General features: G+C 41.2%; 1 protein-coding gene across 5 annotated transcripts in view; it reads left to right on the forward strand.

Moving 5' to 3' along the window:
• Positions 1-17,452, forward strand: part of kdm2b (lysine (K)-specific demethylase 2B) — a 76,663-nt gene that overhangs the window by 28,982 nt on the left and 30,229 nt on the right. For all 5 annotated transcript variants that reach the window (XM_031892630.1, XM_031892631.1, XM_031892638.1 and 2 more), the window contains 2 exons: positions 10,040-10,155; positions 16,150-16,276. In XM_031892630.1, coding sequence (XP_031748490.1) covers positions 10,040-10,155; positions 16,150-16,276 — 243 coding nt within the window. The remainder of the gene's footprint in view (positions 1-10,039; positions 10,156-16,149; positions 16,277-17,452) is intronic.

Genomic DNA, 17,452 nt, shown 5'->3' on the forward strand with positions numbered 1-17,452 from the left:
ATAATTATAAAACAGAACCTTGTATTTGATCCCAACTAAGATATAATTAATCCTTGTTGGAGGCAAAACAAGCCTATTGGGTTAACTTAATATTTGAATGATTTTTAGGAGACTTAAGTTATGGAGATCCAAATTATGGAAAGATCCCTTATCCGAAAGACCCCAGGTCCTCAGCATTCTGCATAACAGGTCCCATACCTGTACAGTGATACACATGTGAAAAGGGGACATGCTGAGCTTTCCTTGCCACATAACATAAAAAAAGACCCAGTTTTCTCTCCTATATTTGTTTCTAGGTTGAATAATAACAATTATAATTACAGAATCTTTAGTTCAACAGAACATCATGGAAAATAGTTAGCAATATTGGTTGTATGGCCTCCCTATACATAAAAACAGGACAACAGAAAAATTATGTAGAATGGAATTGTTGAATGTAAGAATGCTTCTTCCATGAGTTAGCTACTAAAGGCTTCTGTATTATTTTGATTGCTAATACCGTATATACTCGAGTATAAGCCGATCCGAATATAAGCCGAGGTACCTAATTTTACCTAAGAAAACTGGAAAAACGTATTGACTCGAGTATAAGCCTAGGCATCCATTTCTTTTAACACACCTGCATGCTAGCTTGTGTCAGAGTAGTAAGGGCAGCCCGTATTACCTATACAACCGGCCATCCGTTGCGCACGCGCATGCACGGCACAGGCTGAGAATCGGCCCCCATATGGCATCAGCCTGACAAAATAACAACCTGGATCAATATTGTTTTGCCAGCATTACAACTATATCAGTAAAATATATTCACTTAACATTAGGCCCTTGCTTAGTCATTGTTAAACAAGCTGAACTACAACTTTCACCATCCAATTCTAGTACATTGATGCAACAATTATTGTGTGCACTATAAATGATAAACAAGCCTTATTATACAACACAAACCCTGTGGGCAGTTCCAAGATCTGACTGGATTGCTGGATGGTCAAAGCTGCCTCCTGACCTGGATTGGCCCCCTGTTCCCCTACACAATATTCACTTACTGTACACATTGGGAAGCATGAAAGGCAAGGTTATTGTTCTCACACAGGTATTAGTCAGAGACAGAGTTCACGGAATGATGCACTGTGGTTACTGTGGTTATTCTGTGCCTTTTCCTTCGATTCCCCCGAGGCATCTACTTTAAAGATAAACTTGATTTCTTTGTCCGACGTAACAGGGATCATGACACTGGGTCTATGGAGCTGTACAGCACTTTGCACGCACGGCACGTCGCTTTGCACAGCACATCGCAGGGCACGGCGCAAAGCACATCGCACGGCATCTTGCACAGCACATCGCACGATCGGACAGCACATCTCGTGCACGGGGGTGGTGCCGTGCGTGCATCGTGCTCTGCGACATGCTGTGCGACGTGCCGTGCGTGCGAAGTGATGTACAGCTCCATAGACTTAGTGTCACGATCCCTGTCACGTCGGACAAAGAAATCAAGTTTATCTTTAAAGTAGATCCCTCAGGGGAATCGAAGGAAAAGGCCGGTTGGATAGGTAAACCCGCACTGCCTCTACTACATGCCTCGAGTATAAGCCGAGGTTTCCCTTTTTAGCACATTTTGAGTGCTGAAAAACTCGGCTTATACTCGAGTATATACGGTAATATAAAAACAACTGGGACATTGACATGAGTATAGCTCCTAAGGGGCACTGCACCCGGATTCAGCAAAGGGAACTATCAATGGGTTACCATGTTTTACTGGTGACTTAAATGTGGGCTTGAATAGTTAAGCCAGGCTTCAATAATAAGGCTATATATGAAATTAATATGCAGTTTTGGAGCTATGATATGCTGGATACATTTTCTAAAAGGAGGAGAGCATTTATTTCTAAATTATTATATATGCTATAATATGCTATTCGGCTCGGCAATATATTTTATAATTTTGTGGGTTTTTAAAGGAGAAGTAAAGGCTAGTAAAGAGTTAATCTCAGGCTGCGGGCTTACCTTCAGTTGTCTCAATAGTGCCCTTAAGTCTCCCCAAATTGCAATCGTACAGATGATCAGAAGCCAAACAGGAAAAAAAAACGCTGAGCTTGGTAAAGAGGATTCCCATAATGCATCGCTCCTGCAACGACCCTACGACCAGGACTGTAGGCAGCGCATGCGCACATGTCCCTATTCAGCACAAGCAGGCGCGCTCCGGTTGCCATGGCGACGTGTTGCCTGCATGCAGCGGCCAGAGGATGCAGCCAGCTTGTGCTGAAGGGGAGACGGGGAGACTACACATTTTTCTGTTGGTACTAGAGTCTGTGCAGGAGCGAGGAGCGCGGGGGGGGGGGTGAGGACACAAAGACGCAGCAAGCAGGTGCGGGGAGAATCTGTAATCTGAATCTTTTTTTTTTTTGCAAACCCATACTGCAGTTTCCAAGCATGGATGTCTTTAAAAAGAACCTTAATCCTATTGTTCTAGGATGGTTACTGTAACCATGCTTGGATTATTTGAAATTGAAAAGTGTACTTTGTAATTATTAATATAAAACAATAAGATTAAAACCAATTAAAAATCAGATCATAGTTATATTTACCTATATTGACTTAGGTGGTTGTTGTAGCAAATTATATCTTTTGACTGTTACAATCTGCTACATGTATCCTTTATTCTATGGAAATGAATTGCCCTATTTAGAAATCTAGGTATCCAGAAAGCAGTTCAGGGCTAATGTGTCTTGGTGCTTTCTTATGACTCCACAACATTTATCTGTATATATTGATAGATGTGTACTTTAAACAACATTATTTAACCTTATTAACAAATTACCACCTGCTCATGTCCTATACATTTGCATGTCAGATATTCAGAACAGGCAAGGCGGTTATTATCATTTACTCTACGCAAAGCTTCCTCTCTCTGCTTTGCCATGGTATACACAATTAGGGGCAGATTTTCAAATTCAAGTTCGTGGAAAAAAAAAACTCAACAAAACTCTTGTGACTTTTCTTTTCAAATGCTAGAATGCTTGAATACTTTTATATATATATATATATATATATATATATATATCTATATATATATATATATATACACTTTTATATATATAATATATATCCTTTACTGTACAAGCTAATTGAAGCTTAAAGCACATGGGGCAGTTTTTTTCACAGTGTATTATAGCTGGCAGAGAAATGTCTAACGCCATCCCTAAATTATTGGGACAGAGTATAAGCAGTTTTGCCTGTTTACCTGCTCACTAAAATTCAGGGCAGTACCAGCAGTGCTATTAGGCTATGGAGGCACTATCAGTTCAGGCAGCTGAATCCCTCAGCAGAGGTGACAGGTAGCTGTTATCTTGCTACCTTCCTGTATAATCTGCAAGATTGTACCAATTGCTCCTTTATTGATGATGTAATCTGTTTTTCGGATAATTTTGCATCAGTCAATTGCCTTCTGTCTTTTGTCACACAAAATAAATAGTATCAATAATATTAGTAGCACATTTTTAATTGTGTATTGGAAAGTTGTTTAGAAATATATTTTCTTTAAATTGGCTTTTAGATTGTAAGCTCTTTTGGGCAGGGCCTTCTTTACCTCCTTTATTAATTTTTGTAAGATATACGTATATAGGCACCATTTATTTTTGGTTTTAAATACCCTATAAGACCTAAAAGATGATGTTAGAATTTTTTAGTCCCAGTCTTTCCTGTTGTAACAAAAAAACTGACCTGTACTATGCATGTCTACCCTATGATATAAAGGGAGGGAAATCACCCTTAAATACCTATAATCAACTTTAATAATCAAAGACTTCCATAATCCATTGAGGTTATTTATTAAAAGTGCATGTTAGCACACCAGGCAAGCTCTAGTCTGTAAACAGGCCAATGATCAGGGCAGACAGCAGGCAAGCATAGACTGTATTTGCCTTGTATTGTGACTTTTATATTCTACAAATGCTTGTGAGTCTGTCCCTAAGCTCAGATGACTGGCAGCTGCATAGAGCATGTGCTGGGTGTCTGCTAAATAGAAGATGAGAGCTACTGGATCTTCACTGCTAAAGGGCTGTGGTTCCCTTGATCTGGCACAGAATCTCAAAATATAATGGGCAGCATTTCTAACCTATTTTTTTGTTAAGCATTAGTTCTTCTTTTAATGGCACCTGAAACTTTAGCTGGACCTGATCAATCACAGGTGTAAACCGAGGCAGGGAATAGAATCATTACCATTTACTACATACACTTGGCATTCTGTGATTTAAGCTAATGCCAGACGTGGCGTAGGGCTGATATTTTCGGCAAGCGGAAAAACGCTTGGCAAAAATACAGCCCTACGCCTGCTACTTGTGCCTGCACCCGAATTAATGAGATACGCTCGGGTGCAGGCACATGTAGCCGATATGCGCATGAAAACGCGAGAGAATGCAAAGACTCGCGTTTTCATTAGTATATCGGCTACAAGCGTTTTTCCGCTTGCCGAAAATACCAGCCCTACGCCACGTCTGGCATCAGCCTTAACCAGGGGGAGCAGTGGCCTATAAAGAAAAGATTCCAGGTTCCAGTGCTGTTATGTGGTGTGTACTTACCTTGGGAAAGTAATCCAACTAGTGCAAATCTGTCCTATTATTGATTTACCTATTAGTGATTGATTTTGATGGTGTCTGATGTAGAAGGGCTCTTTGCTTCAACTTGGGCATTCATTCCTGCTTTTGGTTCCCCAGAGCAAATTTAATTTAGAATATTGTCCAATTAGACAATATCTACCCTCATTATCAGGACAGTAAGCAACTGTGTTCCTTAGCTGCACAAGAGAAACCAATACCAGTAGCTTTTGGAATATGTTGCATATGCTCAATTCTGACATGCTAGTCAGCATTAAAGCGGTGGATCACCTATAAGTTAACTTTTAGTATTTTATAGAATGTCCTATTCCTACCAACTTTGCATTTGGTTTTCATTATTAGTTTTTATAGTTATTTGCCTTTCTCTTCTGGCTCTTTCCAGCTTTGAAATGGGGGTCACTGACCCCCAGCAACCAAAAACTACTGCTTTGTAAGGCTACAGTTTTATTATTATTGTTACTTTTTATTGCTTATCTTTCTATGCAGGCCCTTCTGCTATTCATATTCCAATCTCTTGTTTAAACCACTGCCTGGTTGCAAGGGTAAATAAGACCCATGCAACCAGATAGCATCTAAAATACCAAATGGAGAGCTGCTGAACAAAAAAGCTAAATAACTGAAGAACCATAAAAAATGAAGAGATGGTATTAGTACTGATCTTAACTGGCCTCCTCCTCAGATTCAGGCTGTAAACCCCTGTATTGTTTATATATGTAATCCCCACTGTTGTTTACACCTTTAAGCCCCTGTGTTGTTCACACCTTTTAATGCATGCATTGTTCACACCTAAGGCTCAGACTATAGGAGCAGCACCAGCATTCTGCCACTGTATGCAGAGCCGGAATTGTAAGACGGGCACCCCAAGGCTGCCCCCTGTCTGTCGCCCCCACCCCCCCATGGACGCATGAGCGAACGGCGCACGCGCACACCTCCCCGCGCATGGGCAAACTCGCGCTCGCGCATGCGCGGGTCTTTGCAATCGCGTACGGATCAGTGGGGGATAGGTCCCCATTGCTCCGTATGTGAAAAAAACTTTAATATTTTGGTGCGGCAGCATGCCGCCCCCCAATTGTTGCCGCCCTAGGCCCGGGCCTTTGTGGCCTTTCCACAAATCCGGGCCTGACTGTATGTACTGCCTGCCCTGTGCTACTTGTGTGTATAGCATACACAGGCAGCATAGAGCATGCAGTGTATGGTACACACAGGCAGCATAGGACAGGCAGAGTATGGCACACTCTGCCTGCCCTATGCTGCCTTTGTGTGCTATATTCTGCCTGCCCTATGCTGCCTGCGTGTGCCACACTATACCTGCCCTATGCTGCCTGTGTGTGCCATATTCTGCCTGCCCTATGCTGCCTGTGTGTGCCACACTATGCCTGCCCTATGCTGCCTGTGTGTGTCATACTCTGCCTGACCTATGCCCTATGTCCTATGACATCATATAATTCTTTAATATATGAATGAAGGGGGGTATCCTTACAGTGAGCACCAACCATTTGGGTTTTTGCTGTGCTACCACCATTAATGTGGGTATGGTCTTAAAAGCTCTTGTGATAACATGGGTGTGGTATAAATTGGGTGTGTTTTAAAAAACGGAGTGGTCAAAACTAGCTTGCATTATCGGCCATTCACCATGTAGACCAGAAAAATTCCTGCCCTCTGTACCACAGAGGTTGGACAGCACTGTGCTAGATGATTCAGTAATCCACCATGGGTAGCAAAGTCTTAATCCATGCCCTCAGCTAGAATGTGTAAAACTCTTTAATGTTCTCAAGCAATGTTCCACATTGATTTATTGTCTGGGTCTGGCATTTATTAGTTAACATAAATAGAAAGAGTAATGATAGAGCTGGGCGGTATGACCAAAAATTTATATCACGGTATTTTTCAAAATTATATCGGTGTCACGGTATTTGACGGTATTTTTTTTTTCCATGCATGATTAGGTGTTAACCCCATTTCCTAATAAATTAGAGAATAATTACTGCAGTATTGAAAATCAGAGTCAGGCAAGCGAAGGATCTGCAACAGAAAGTCGTAAGGTAAATCAGGCAGACTTAGTTTCCCAGGCAAGGCCGCAGACAACATAGCACAGGAGGAGGCATTTGATAGCTTTAAAAAACCCCCACGCATGCGCAGAACCGGCGCCGTCAGCGCTTCACGGACGTGCACGCTTTGACATGTGCGTGCGCTTTGACGCAAGGAGGCGCGCGAAACCGGGCCGCACGGGTGAGTACCCTGACACCCCGGTATTGCGGTATCTGAAAAATGAATATAGTTCATAGACCTACTGTCAAAGAAGAAAATATAGAGTCTGCAGAATTTGTAGCTGCTTAGGAGACCCAGTGGATTTCTAGCCTTATGCACAGTTTAGAGGAGAACTAAATAAAATCTAAAGCGGTGGTTCACCTTTAGGTTAACTTTTAGTATGTTATACAATGGCCTATTCTTAGCAGTTTTTCGTTGGTCTTCATTTTTTATTTTGTAAAGTTTTTTAATTATTTGCCTTCTTTTGAATCTCTCCTGCTTTCAAATAGGGGTCACTTGCCCCAGAAGACAAAAACTATTACTCAGTGAGGCTACAATGTTATTGTTATTTATCTTTCTGTTTAGGCCCATCCCATTCATATGTCTTTCAGTCTTTCTTTCAAATCACTGCCTGGTTGCTAGGTTAAATTGTACCCCAGCAACCAGATAACTGCTGAAATTCAAAACTGGAGAGCTGCTGAACAAAAGCGAAATAATTCAAAAACATCAAATAATACAAAAGAAAGACCAGTTGCAAATTGTCCCAGAATAACATTTTCTATATCATACTAAAATGTATTGTAATGGTAAACAACCCCTTTCATATAAGCCTTATCTAAGGGAAGTAAGAATTGTTTTGAATAATCAGTTAAAAATCCTGTACAGGTGTAGGACCCGTTATCCAGAATGCTCAGGACCAAGGGTATTCCGGATAAGGGGTCTTTCCGTAATTTGGATCTCCATACCTTAAGTCTACTAAAAAATAAAAAAACATTATTTAAGCCCACTAGGATTGTTTTGCATCCAATAAGGATTATTTATATCTTAGTTGGGATCAATTACAACAGGGGTGGGCAAACATTTTGGCTCACGGGCCACATTTACTCACCCCCGGGCCAGGGCGGGCCCCCTTCTCTCTTTAATTCCGGCATGCCAATGACATCAAGTCAAGTAGTTTGCCCACCCCTGAATTACAAGGTACTGTTTTATTATAACAGAGGAAAAGGGAATCCGTTTTAAAATTCTAAATTATTTGAATAAAATAGAGTCTATGGGAGACGGGCTTTCTGTAATTCGGAGCTTTCTGGATAATGGGTTTCCGGATAAGGGATCCATACCTGTACCATTTTTTTAAAATAATGTTACTTTTCACTACCCTTCTCCCTTCAGCAGTCTGTCTTTCTATGTGTGATGCAGCTGGTTATTTTAAAACCGTTAACTCTAAAGGTGGCCATACACGGGCCGACTATAGCTGCCGATATCGGTCCCTTGGACCGATTCGGCAGCTAATCGGCCCGTGTATGGGGAGAGCAGAGCGGCCTGGCCGACCGATATCTGGCCTGAAATTGGCCAGATCTCGATCGGCCAGGTTAGAAAATCTGGTCGGATCGGGGACCGCATCGGCTCGTTGATGCGGTCCCCGATCCGACTGCCCCATTGCCGCCCACATAATCCGATCGTCTGGCCCCAGGGCCAAACGATCGGATTATTATTTTTTTTACCTAAATGGTCCCCGATATCGCCCACCCGTAGGTGGGGATATCGGGGGAAGATCCGCTCGCTTGGCGACATCGCCAAGCGAGCGGATCTGCTCGTGTATGGCCACCTTAAGGCTGATGCCACACGTGGTGTTTTTCCGCTGCGTATTTTCTAATTCTCTCGGCGGCTGAAAAACTCCCGATATCATCATCCATAGAAACAGCTTGAAAAGACTCGAAGCAAACCACACAATGCGGAAATACGCTAGAAAACGCCTTAGCACGGATTTTTCAAGCGTAGGCCGAAATACGCCAGTATTTGCAAAGCAAGCTACTCCTATGTATACGCAAAGGCAGCTGCCAGACCTAGCGGAAATACGCGGCGTTTTTTGCTATTTCGCACTATTAGCACCATGGAAACGGGATTTGCTTACGTCACCAGTACTAGGCTGAAAAACGCCATTTGTGGCTTGTGCGGCGTTTTTAGCCGAGAAAAAACACAGCGGAAAAACGCCACGTGTGGCATCAGCCTAATACATTGTTTAAAGGAACAGTAACACCAAAAAATGAAAGTGTGTAAAAGTAACTAAAATATAATGTGCTGCTGCCCTGCACTGGTAAAAGTTGTGTGTTTACTTCAGAAAGTCTACTATAATTTATATAAATGAGCTGCTGTGTAGCCATGGAGGCAGCCATTCAAAGGAGAAAAGGCACAGGCACATAGCAGATAACAGATAAACCACTATTGTACTCTACAGAATTTATCTGTTATCTGCTATGTAACCTGTGCCTTTTCTCCTTTTTTCCAGCTTGAATGGCTGCCCCCGGGGCTACACAGCAGCTTATTATATAAATTATAGTAGTGTTACTGTAGCAAACACACCAGTTTTACCAGTGCAGGGCAACAGTACATTATATTTTTATTACTTTAAAGCTCTTTCATTTTTTGGTGTTACTGTTCCTTTAAGCAAAGGGAACCCGTGTTTGACCTGTCAATAAACATCTGACTCCCGCATTAAGAAAGATTGCCGAGAGAGTGTTGTAGAAGAGTAACTTGATTATGCAAAAATCCGACAGTTTTAATTGAGTATTTTAGAGTAGTTTAAATTTGTGTTTTAAATATGTGTAACTTTCCGAAGGTATAGGGAGACAGGCCTTTAAATCATTTTCTTTTAATCCCAAAACTTCAAGCAGATTACACTGCAGTCGCTCTGCTTCTGCTTGTGATTAGAGAAGTCTCAGTGGCTGTTGTCAAATGAAATGAAACCTTAGAGGCATTCTTTCTTGATGCTTTTTTTTTTTTTTAACTTCCCTTTTTATTGAACTGCTCTGGAATTGCTTCCTCTGAGAGCACACAGCTCAAGCTCCCTTATAAAGGATAAATTGCTGATTTTTTTTTTTTTTCTATGAGGGGGAGGTGAATCCTTTCATTTCTACATACGGTCTGTGTCCCTGCTGCTTAGACAGCCTTTCTACATTACATAAATGCTAGAAAAATCATCCGTGGCTGCTGCACAGTAAAAAGAACTAGAAGAACAGAAAGCATTTTAAGCATTAGCATTGATAATGAAGCACAATGCTCAGCTGTCTTGGGGTCAAATTGCAAGGAGAAGCCAGCTTGATTTTGTTCTAGGCCAGCGTCGCTCCGCACCAGCATTTTAACTGATAAAGCAGGCTGTCTCAAACCTGGTTACTTTCTATTTGTAGGATGGATACATGCCGTGTATACACCAGCAGATTCCCTAGTGTTTGGTGGGAACATTCTTCACAGCTTCAATATTCCTATGCAGCTTCGTGTTTATGAAATTGAAGACAGAACAAGGGTAAGATCTCTTTACGCATCACTTTATTTACTTAATGTCTTTCCTATTATCATAGGGAAATTGCTTCCTGCACCTCCAGGGTCCATTCATAGAATTTATTTTTAGGAATGTATCGAAACCAGGATTCACTTCGGGATTCAGGGAAATCCTAGTGATTGTCCAGACAAACCAAATCCAAACCCTTAAATTCAAGTGACTTTAAAGCTTTGGACATCAGAATATTAAACATCTAAAATAGAGCTTTTGTACTATAAATAACACACATTCACATAGCCTCTTCTACCCACTGAGTCTGCATGTATATGTGTATTTATGTTACCTATCCCTACACCAGAGGTCCCCAACCTTTCTTACTCGTGAGCCACAGTCAAATATAAAAAGACTTGGAGAGCAACACAAGCACCATAAAAGTTAATGGAGGTGCCAAATAAGGGCTGTGATTGGCTATTAGGCAGCCTCTATGCACCCTATGAGCTTACAGGGGCTTTATTTCAGGGCTGTGGAGTTGGAGGCAATTTTGGGTACCTGGAGTCGGAGTCGGCAAAAAATGAACCGACTCCGACTCCTACTAATGGGAATAAAAAAAAAAAAAAATAAAGCAAGTTTAAATGTCCCAATTCACAAACAGTCATAATTAATTAATTCTCTGCTTTAAGAATAAAGCCCAATGCACACAGTGCATAAACGAACACGTTGAGTGACCATGAAGCTTTTCATTGACTGTATGAATGTATAAAATATATTAGCATATTAAAAACAGAGGAGTCGGAGTCGTGGAGTCGGAGTCGGAAGTATCAGAAACTGAGGAGTCGGAGAATTTATCTACCGACTCCACAGCCCTGCTTTATTTGGTAGGAAATCTTGTTTTTATTTAACCAAAACTTGCCCCCAAGTCAGAAATTCAAAAATAACTCCCTGGTTTGAGGGCACTGAGAGCAACATCCAAGGGGTTGGGGAGCAACATGTTGCCCCTGAGCCACTGGTTGGGGATCACTGCCCTACACCATAATCTTCAACCATTGTAGTCAATGGCCAATGACTCATTATATGTTATTATCACGTTCAAGTTTGGTCCTACTGTTTAGCAAATTGAAGGGGGTTCTCTACCCATAACTGTTTTCATCTTTTGAAAAAAAATTTAATTCTGAGCAACTTTCCAATTTATATTATTTTAACATTTAAGTGGTTTTAAAGTTATTTGTCAATGAAATTTCTTGGTTCTGAACAATGCATAAAAAGTTAGTTAAGTAAGGTCAACAAAGATCCAGGACCGAATGGTATTCATCCAGGGTACTAAACAACCTTAGCTCTGTGATTGCCAAACCTTGTCACTTAATTTTTCAGGATTCATTTAGGTCTGGATGGTGCAGAGAGACTGGCAAATTGCTAATGTGGTGCCGTTATTCAAAAAGGGATCCCGTTCTCAGCCTAAAAATCTGTAGGCCTGTTAGTCTGACATCAGTGTTAGGAAGGGATAGGATACCTGAATACATTACAAATACTGTGAGCTTGTGCCAGCATGGTTTTATGCATAACAGATCTTGGCAGACGTATTTAATTGCCTTTTATGAGGAGGTGACCAGGAACCTTGACTCTGGGATGATAGTGGCTGACATCTACTTGGACTTTGCTAAAGCATGGTATACAGTACTGCACAAAAAGTTAATGATAAAATTGAGGAATATTGGCCTGGAACATAATATTTGTACTTGGTAGAGAACTGGCTGCAGGATAGATTACAGAGTGGTAATAAATGGAACATTTTGTAATAGGACCAGAGTTGTTAGTGAGAGTACTGCAGGGGTCAGTCCTTGGTCCTTTGCTTTTTAGGGTAAGGACCCACAGAGAGGTTTAGTTGCCGACTTACCGCTCTGAAATGGAACAAAATGAACAAAAGGAGTTGCTGGTGGAAAACCCTTGTTTTTTTTGTACCCTTGGTTTTTTTGTAACCCTTGGTTTTCCACAGTTGCTGCAGGAGGAAACTTTGCGCGACTTTGGAATATGGAAGCAATGTGAAGGGCTTTCCACCAGCAACTCCTATTGTTTCCCAATGGAAAGCCATTTTGGAGCAGTTAGTCAGTGGCTACTAAAGCAAATAAAGTGCTGTCTTGTTTAAAAGGGCATCAATTCAAAGGATGAAAACATAATTTTACCTCTTTATAGGTCCCTGGTAAGGCCTCACCTTGAGTATGCAGTGCAGTTTTGGGCTCCAGTCCTTAAGAAGGATATTAATGAGCTGGAGAGAGTGCAGAGACGTGCAACTAAACTGGTTAAGGGGATGGAGGATTTAAGCTATGAAGTTAGACTGTCGAGGTTGGGGTTGTTTTCTCAGGAAAAAATGCGCTTGCGAGGGGACATGATTACTCTGTACAAGTACATAAGAGGGGATTATAGGCAGATGGGGGATGTTCTTTTTTCTCATAAACACCAGAGGCCACCCCTTTAGAATAGAGGAACCGAAGTTTCACTTGAAACAGTGTAGGTGATTTTTTACGGTGAGGGCAGTGAGGTTGGGGAATGCCCTTCCTAGTGATGGCAGATTCCTTTAATGCTTTTAATGATGATTTTTTTTTGGATGATTTCAGAAATGAGCATAAAATTCAAAGTGAAGTTAAAATCTTCAAATAACATTGATGTTGGTATATAGTTTATCTATGTGAGTGTATAAATTCAGTCAGTGTGTGTTTGTGTGTTTGTGTGTGTGTTGTGGTTTGCTTGGAAAAAAAGCAGGGTGGAGATCCCCTTTAAACATTTTAAACTGTTTAGACTTTAAAATGTCATTACATATGGTCCAAATTAAATAAAAATAACTTGAATACAGGCCAACTATAGGTACTTATCACTGTTTATATGTTATATCCATCTTAAAGCTGATGTTCACCTTTTATATTGACCTTTTCCAAGCAACTTTTTAGTTTGTCTTCAATATTACTTTGTATGGGTTGTGAATTATTAAAAGTTTGTATTCTGACTATTTCCAACCTGCAACTGAATTTGATATCTGATGTCAGGGGCATTCACTTGTTTTGCAATGGTTCAGTTTAAATGTTATCTTTTTTCTTATTTTTAATTGCTTTGCTTTTTAATGGTCCAAACTTCTACCTGGTTGCATGCCTAAGCATTGCATTACATAATATGTAAGGTATGGGATCTCTTTTCCATAAATCCGATATTCAGAAAGCTCTAAAATATGGCCTACTAACTGGCCTCCCAGACTCCCATCTCTCTCCCCTGCAATCAATCTTAAACTCTGCTGCCAGGATCCTCCTGCTCTCTCCTAAGAGGGAACCTGCTCAGCCTTACTGAAGCTCTCTAACATAGCTGCCTGTTAAGCAAAGGATAGCTTACAAAATCCTTCTGCTAACATTCAAAGCCCTTCACTCCTCTGCTCCTCACTACATTTCTTCACTGGTCTCCCTGCATCTTCCTGGTCATCTCCTCCGCTCCTCTCAGAGCCTCTGTCTTTTTACTTCATCCACACCCACTGCGCTCTCTCGTCTTAAACCTTTCTATCTGGCTGCTCTTTATCTCTGGAACCCTATACCTGAATCCCTCCATAGGGAACACTCACCCACCCTTTTTAAGGTAAAACTCAGATGCTACCTTCTGGAGCACTAAAACATTATTTTGCCTAGTCCTGCGCTTAAAGGAACAGTAACACCAAAAAATAAAAATGTTTTTAAGTAATCATAATACAATGCACTGTTGCCCTGCACTGGTAAAATTTGCACATTTGCTTTAGAAACACTTCTATAGTTTATATAAAAAGCTGCTGTGTAGCCATGGGGGCAGCCATTCAAGCTGGAAAAAGGAGAAAAGGCACAGGCACATAGCAGATAACAGATAAAACACCATTGTATTGTACAGAACTTATCTGTTATCTGCTATGTAACCTGTGCCTTTTCTCTTTTAAATGGCTGCCCCCATGGCTACACAGCAGCTTCATTTACTAAACTATAGTAATGTTTCTAAAGCAAATACACCAGTTGCACCAGTGCAGGGCAACAGTACATTATACTGTAGTTCCTTTTATACACTTTGATTTTTGTGGTGTTACTGTTCCTTTAAGGGCAAATGCCCATACCTAGTGCACCCTTAGGTCTAGTGTGGTAAATACAATACCGTGTCCTCAGCGCTTTGTGATTAATGATATAGAGTCAGTGAAGAAAGTGACGAAAACTCTGTGTGTTCCTGCTGCTCCTCCTCAAGTCACCCCTTTGACTGGGTCCCAAACGCATACAAAGAATTATGGCAGGAGCGCATGTGGAAAATAAAGAACAAAGAACAAATAATAGTGCAATATTGTAATCTTATGGTTCGCCCCACATAAAATTTATTACAGGGACAAATGAGTATGTAAACCACATATATAGTGCGACCTTCATTAATTGTCGCACTATATATGTGGTTTACATACTCATTTGTCCCTGTAATAAATTTTATGTGGGGCGAACCATAAGATCGGTGGGGGTTAGGGTTAATGAGCACATCCGCAACATTAAAGCAGGGAGGATGAACCATGGAGTATCCAGACACTTTAGACAGTTCCATAATAGTGACCCGAAAGGGATTTTCTTTATGGGACTTGAACATATCTCTTCAAAATTAAGGGGGGGAAACAGATTTACTAGACTTAGACAGCGTGAAACCTATTGGATTTTCAAACTGAATACACTGCATCCTGAAGGACTTAATGTGGATCTAGATTTGGCTGCATTTTGATTTTATGGAAGTAATTGTTATTTAAATAATTTTATTGAAATAATTTTTAAAAAGTTTTTAAAAAGTTTAAAAAAAAAAAAAAATGTGAAATTGCTATGGCAACGCTCTACTCTTCTAGTCTGCCCTTCCTGAGTTATGTGTGGAGGGACAGATCCCTTGCACTTCCCAACTGTGGCCAGCAGGGGCTCTACACTTACGTCACACACTAGCGGTGATGTCATCATTACCAGCCACATCTACTACGAGGGGGATGGGCACTCACCCCATGCTGTAGTACTGTATAAAAGGGCCCTAAGGAGGCCACACTGTAAACACTCTTGAGAAAGCGTACCGCCAGTACGTGAAACGCGTCGAGTTTTATGAAAGCCTGTACATTATCTACACTTTGTAAGTAGATCCATCTTATTCTGTTACTTTTAATAAATGATTTGCACTATTTGCTGCTTTCTCTTCCATTTTGTGCCTATATGTGAGGAGACGGCTACTAGTGCACCCTTAACTTCCGATTTGTGCCTGTATGTAGTGCTGGGCGGTATGACCAAAAATTTATATCACGGTATTTTTTTTATTATATCGGTATCACGGTATTTGACGGTATTTTTTTTTCCCCATGCATGATTACGTGACCACCCCAAACACCCCCCCCAACCCCAAACACCCCCCCCCAACCCCAAACACCCCCCCCCCAACCCCAAACACCCCCCATCCAACCCCAAACACCCCCCCATCCCCTTCACATAAATAAACCTTACGGACCAGGCAGCCGCAGGCACCCCCGACAGCTCACAGAGCCTCCTGGCAATTTTTCTTACTATTTCCGGGTTGCGCGCGTGACGTCAGCGTGCGCGTGATGTCAGCGCGCACGTAACGTCAGCGCGCACAACCCGGAAATAGTAAGAAAAATTGCCAGGAGGCGCCCACACCGGTATGCCGGTAAGTTAAAATTTTTTATCATCTTTTTTAAAAAAACCGGTGTTCGGTATATACCGGTATACCGCCCAGCACTACCTGTATGTTACACAACCACTTAGATTGTAAGCTCTACGGGGCAGGGACCTCCTTCCAACTGTGTCTCATACCACATGACACTTACTCCCTGTGTATTTATACTTATTTATTGTATTTATTATAACACTTGTCCTCCCTGTGTGTAATTTTGTATATTGTAAGATTGTACAGCGCTGTGTACCCTTGGGGTGCTTTATAAATAGAGTTATATATGCATACATACAAAATGATCTTACAGTAATGCTGCCTACATCATACTTACAGGTACATGCCAAGTTCCGCTATCCTTTTTATTATGAGATGTGTTGGTATGTCCTAGAGAGGTATGTCTGTTCTTTGACCAGACGGTCCCACCTAATCAAGGAATACCAGAGAGAGTCAATGATAACAGGTAAGGACACATTATAGTAATTTAATTCTTCTGTTGTGGTCGCTCCCTCCGCCGATTTCCCCCGCATTAAGCAGGCAGACGGCATGCAAATGGTGGACCACAGGAAATCAGTGGTGAGGGTAAGAGAATCCCGGACTAGGGGTTGGCAACAGAGGTACCTGCCTAGCGCCCCTTCACTGTTGCGCCCTAGGCAGGTGCCTCTTCTGTCTACCCTTAGTTTCGGACTGGTTGTGGTGGGCGTGCTGCAAGAAATCTTTTAACACTTCAAGTGCCAGCAGAATTTTGCCTTTCATTTGCACTCATTGCTAAATGATTTTTGAAATTTTTGTTCTCTCCTTTTAGGGAGATTTCCTTGGGGTTGGGAGGAAGGTAGACTATGTTGTTTTGTTTTTTTAAGGACAACCTGAGCTTTCTAAATGTGCCTCTGTTTTTGTGCAATTCCACTTTTGTACAAGATATAGGGCTCTAAGTAACAAAAACCATTAAAAAAACAAACTATTTTTCATAATTTTGGGATATATAAGAAACACATTTAATGCAGCTGTGTGTTCCTGAGCATGCCAGCGCCAAATAAGTTTTCAAATGATATAGATTTCCAGCTTGTATAGATACAGAAATCTGCACTTTACATTCCAGGGCTAAATATTAATTTAAAATTTATAAAATTGGGTTTCTACTCTAAATTAACACACCTCAATCCTTTGATAAACCTAGCAAAGACATTTTTTTTTCATCTACTGAAATCTAGTCATAATCAGTTTCATTACTTTTGCTGTTCCAATGAAGTTTTACAGGCACAGATTTGCAAACCGTGTATATGTGCGTGTGTACGTGTGTTGTAAGTGTAAAGTGTGCGTTTGCGTGACAGTAACCTTGAGCAGTATGTTAGGAAGAAGGGGGCTTCTCTTGGGGGTGCAGGAAGTGAAGACAACAGCAACAGCAGCCTTTTCTTGCTATTTATTACTGGTAAAGAAGCCCCCAAACCAGGGGGCTGCATAAGAAACAATATCTTCCTGCCTACTTCTGCTTAAAGCTGTCCTTCTTAGCATTCTAGTCTAACCCTCCTAGTCAACTTCTATTGCATTTAAGCAGGGTACATTTCAAAAAGGCATATGAACCCTTAAAGAAAAGTGTGCCCCAAGCCCTAAGTTTGGTCAACCTAATGTAACTTACACT

Source organism: Xenopus tropicalis, chromosome 1 (assembly GCF_000004195.4).
Source record: "Xenopus tropicalis strain Nigerian chromosome 1, UCB_Xtro_10.0, whole genome shotgun sequence".
Classification (NCBI taxonomy): Eukaryota; Metazoa; Chordata; class Amphibia; order Anura; family Pipidae; genus Xenopus; species Xenopus tropicalis.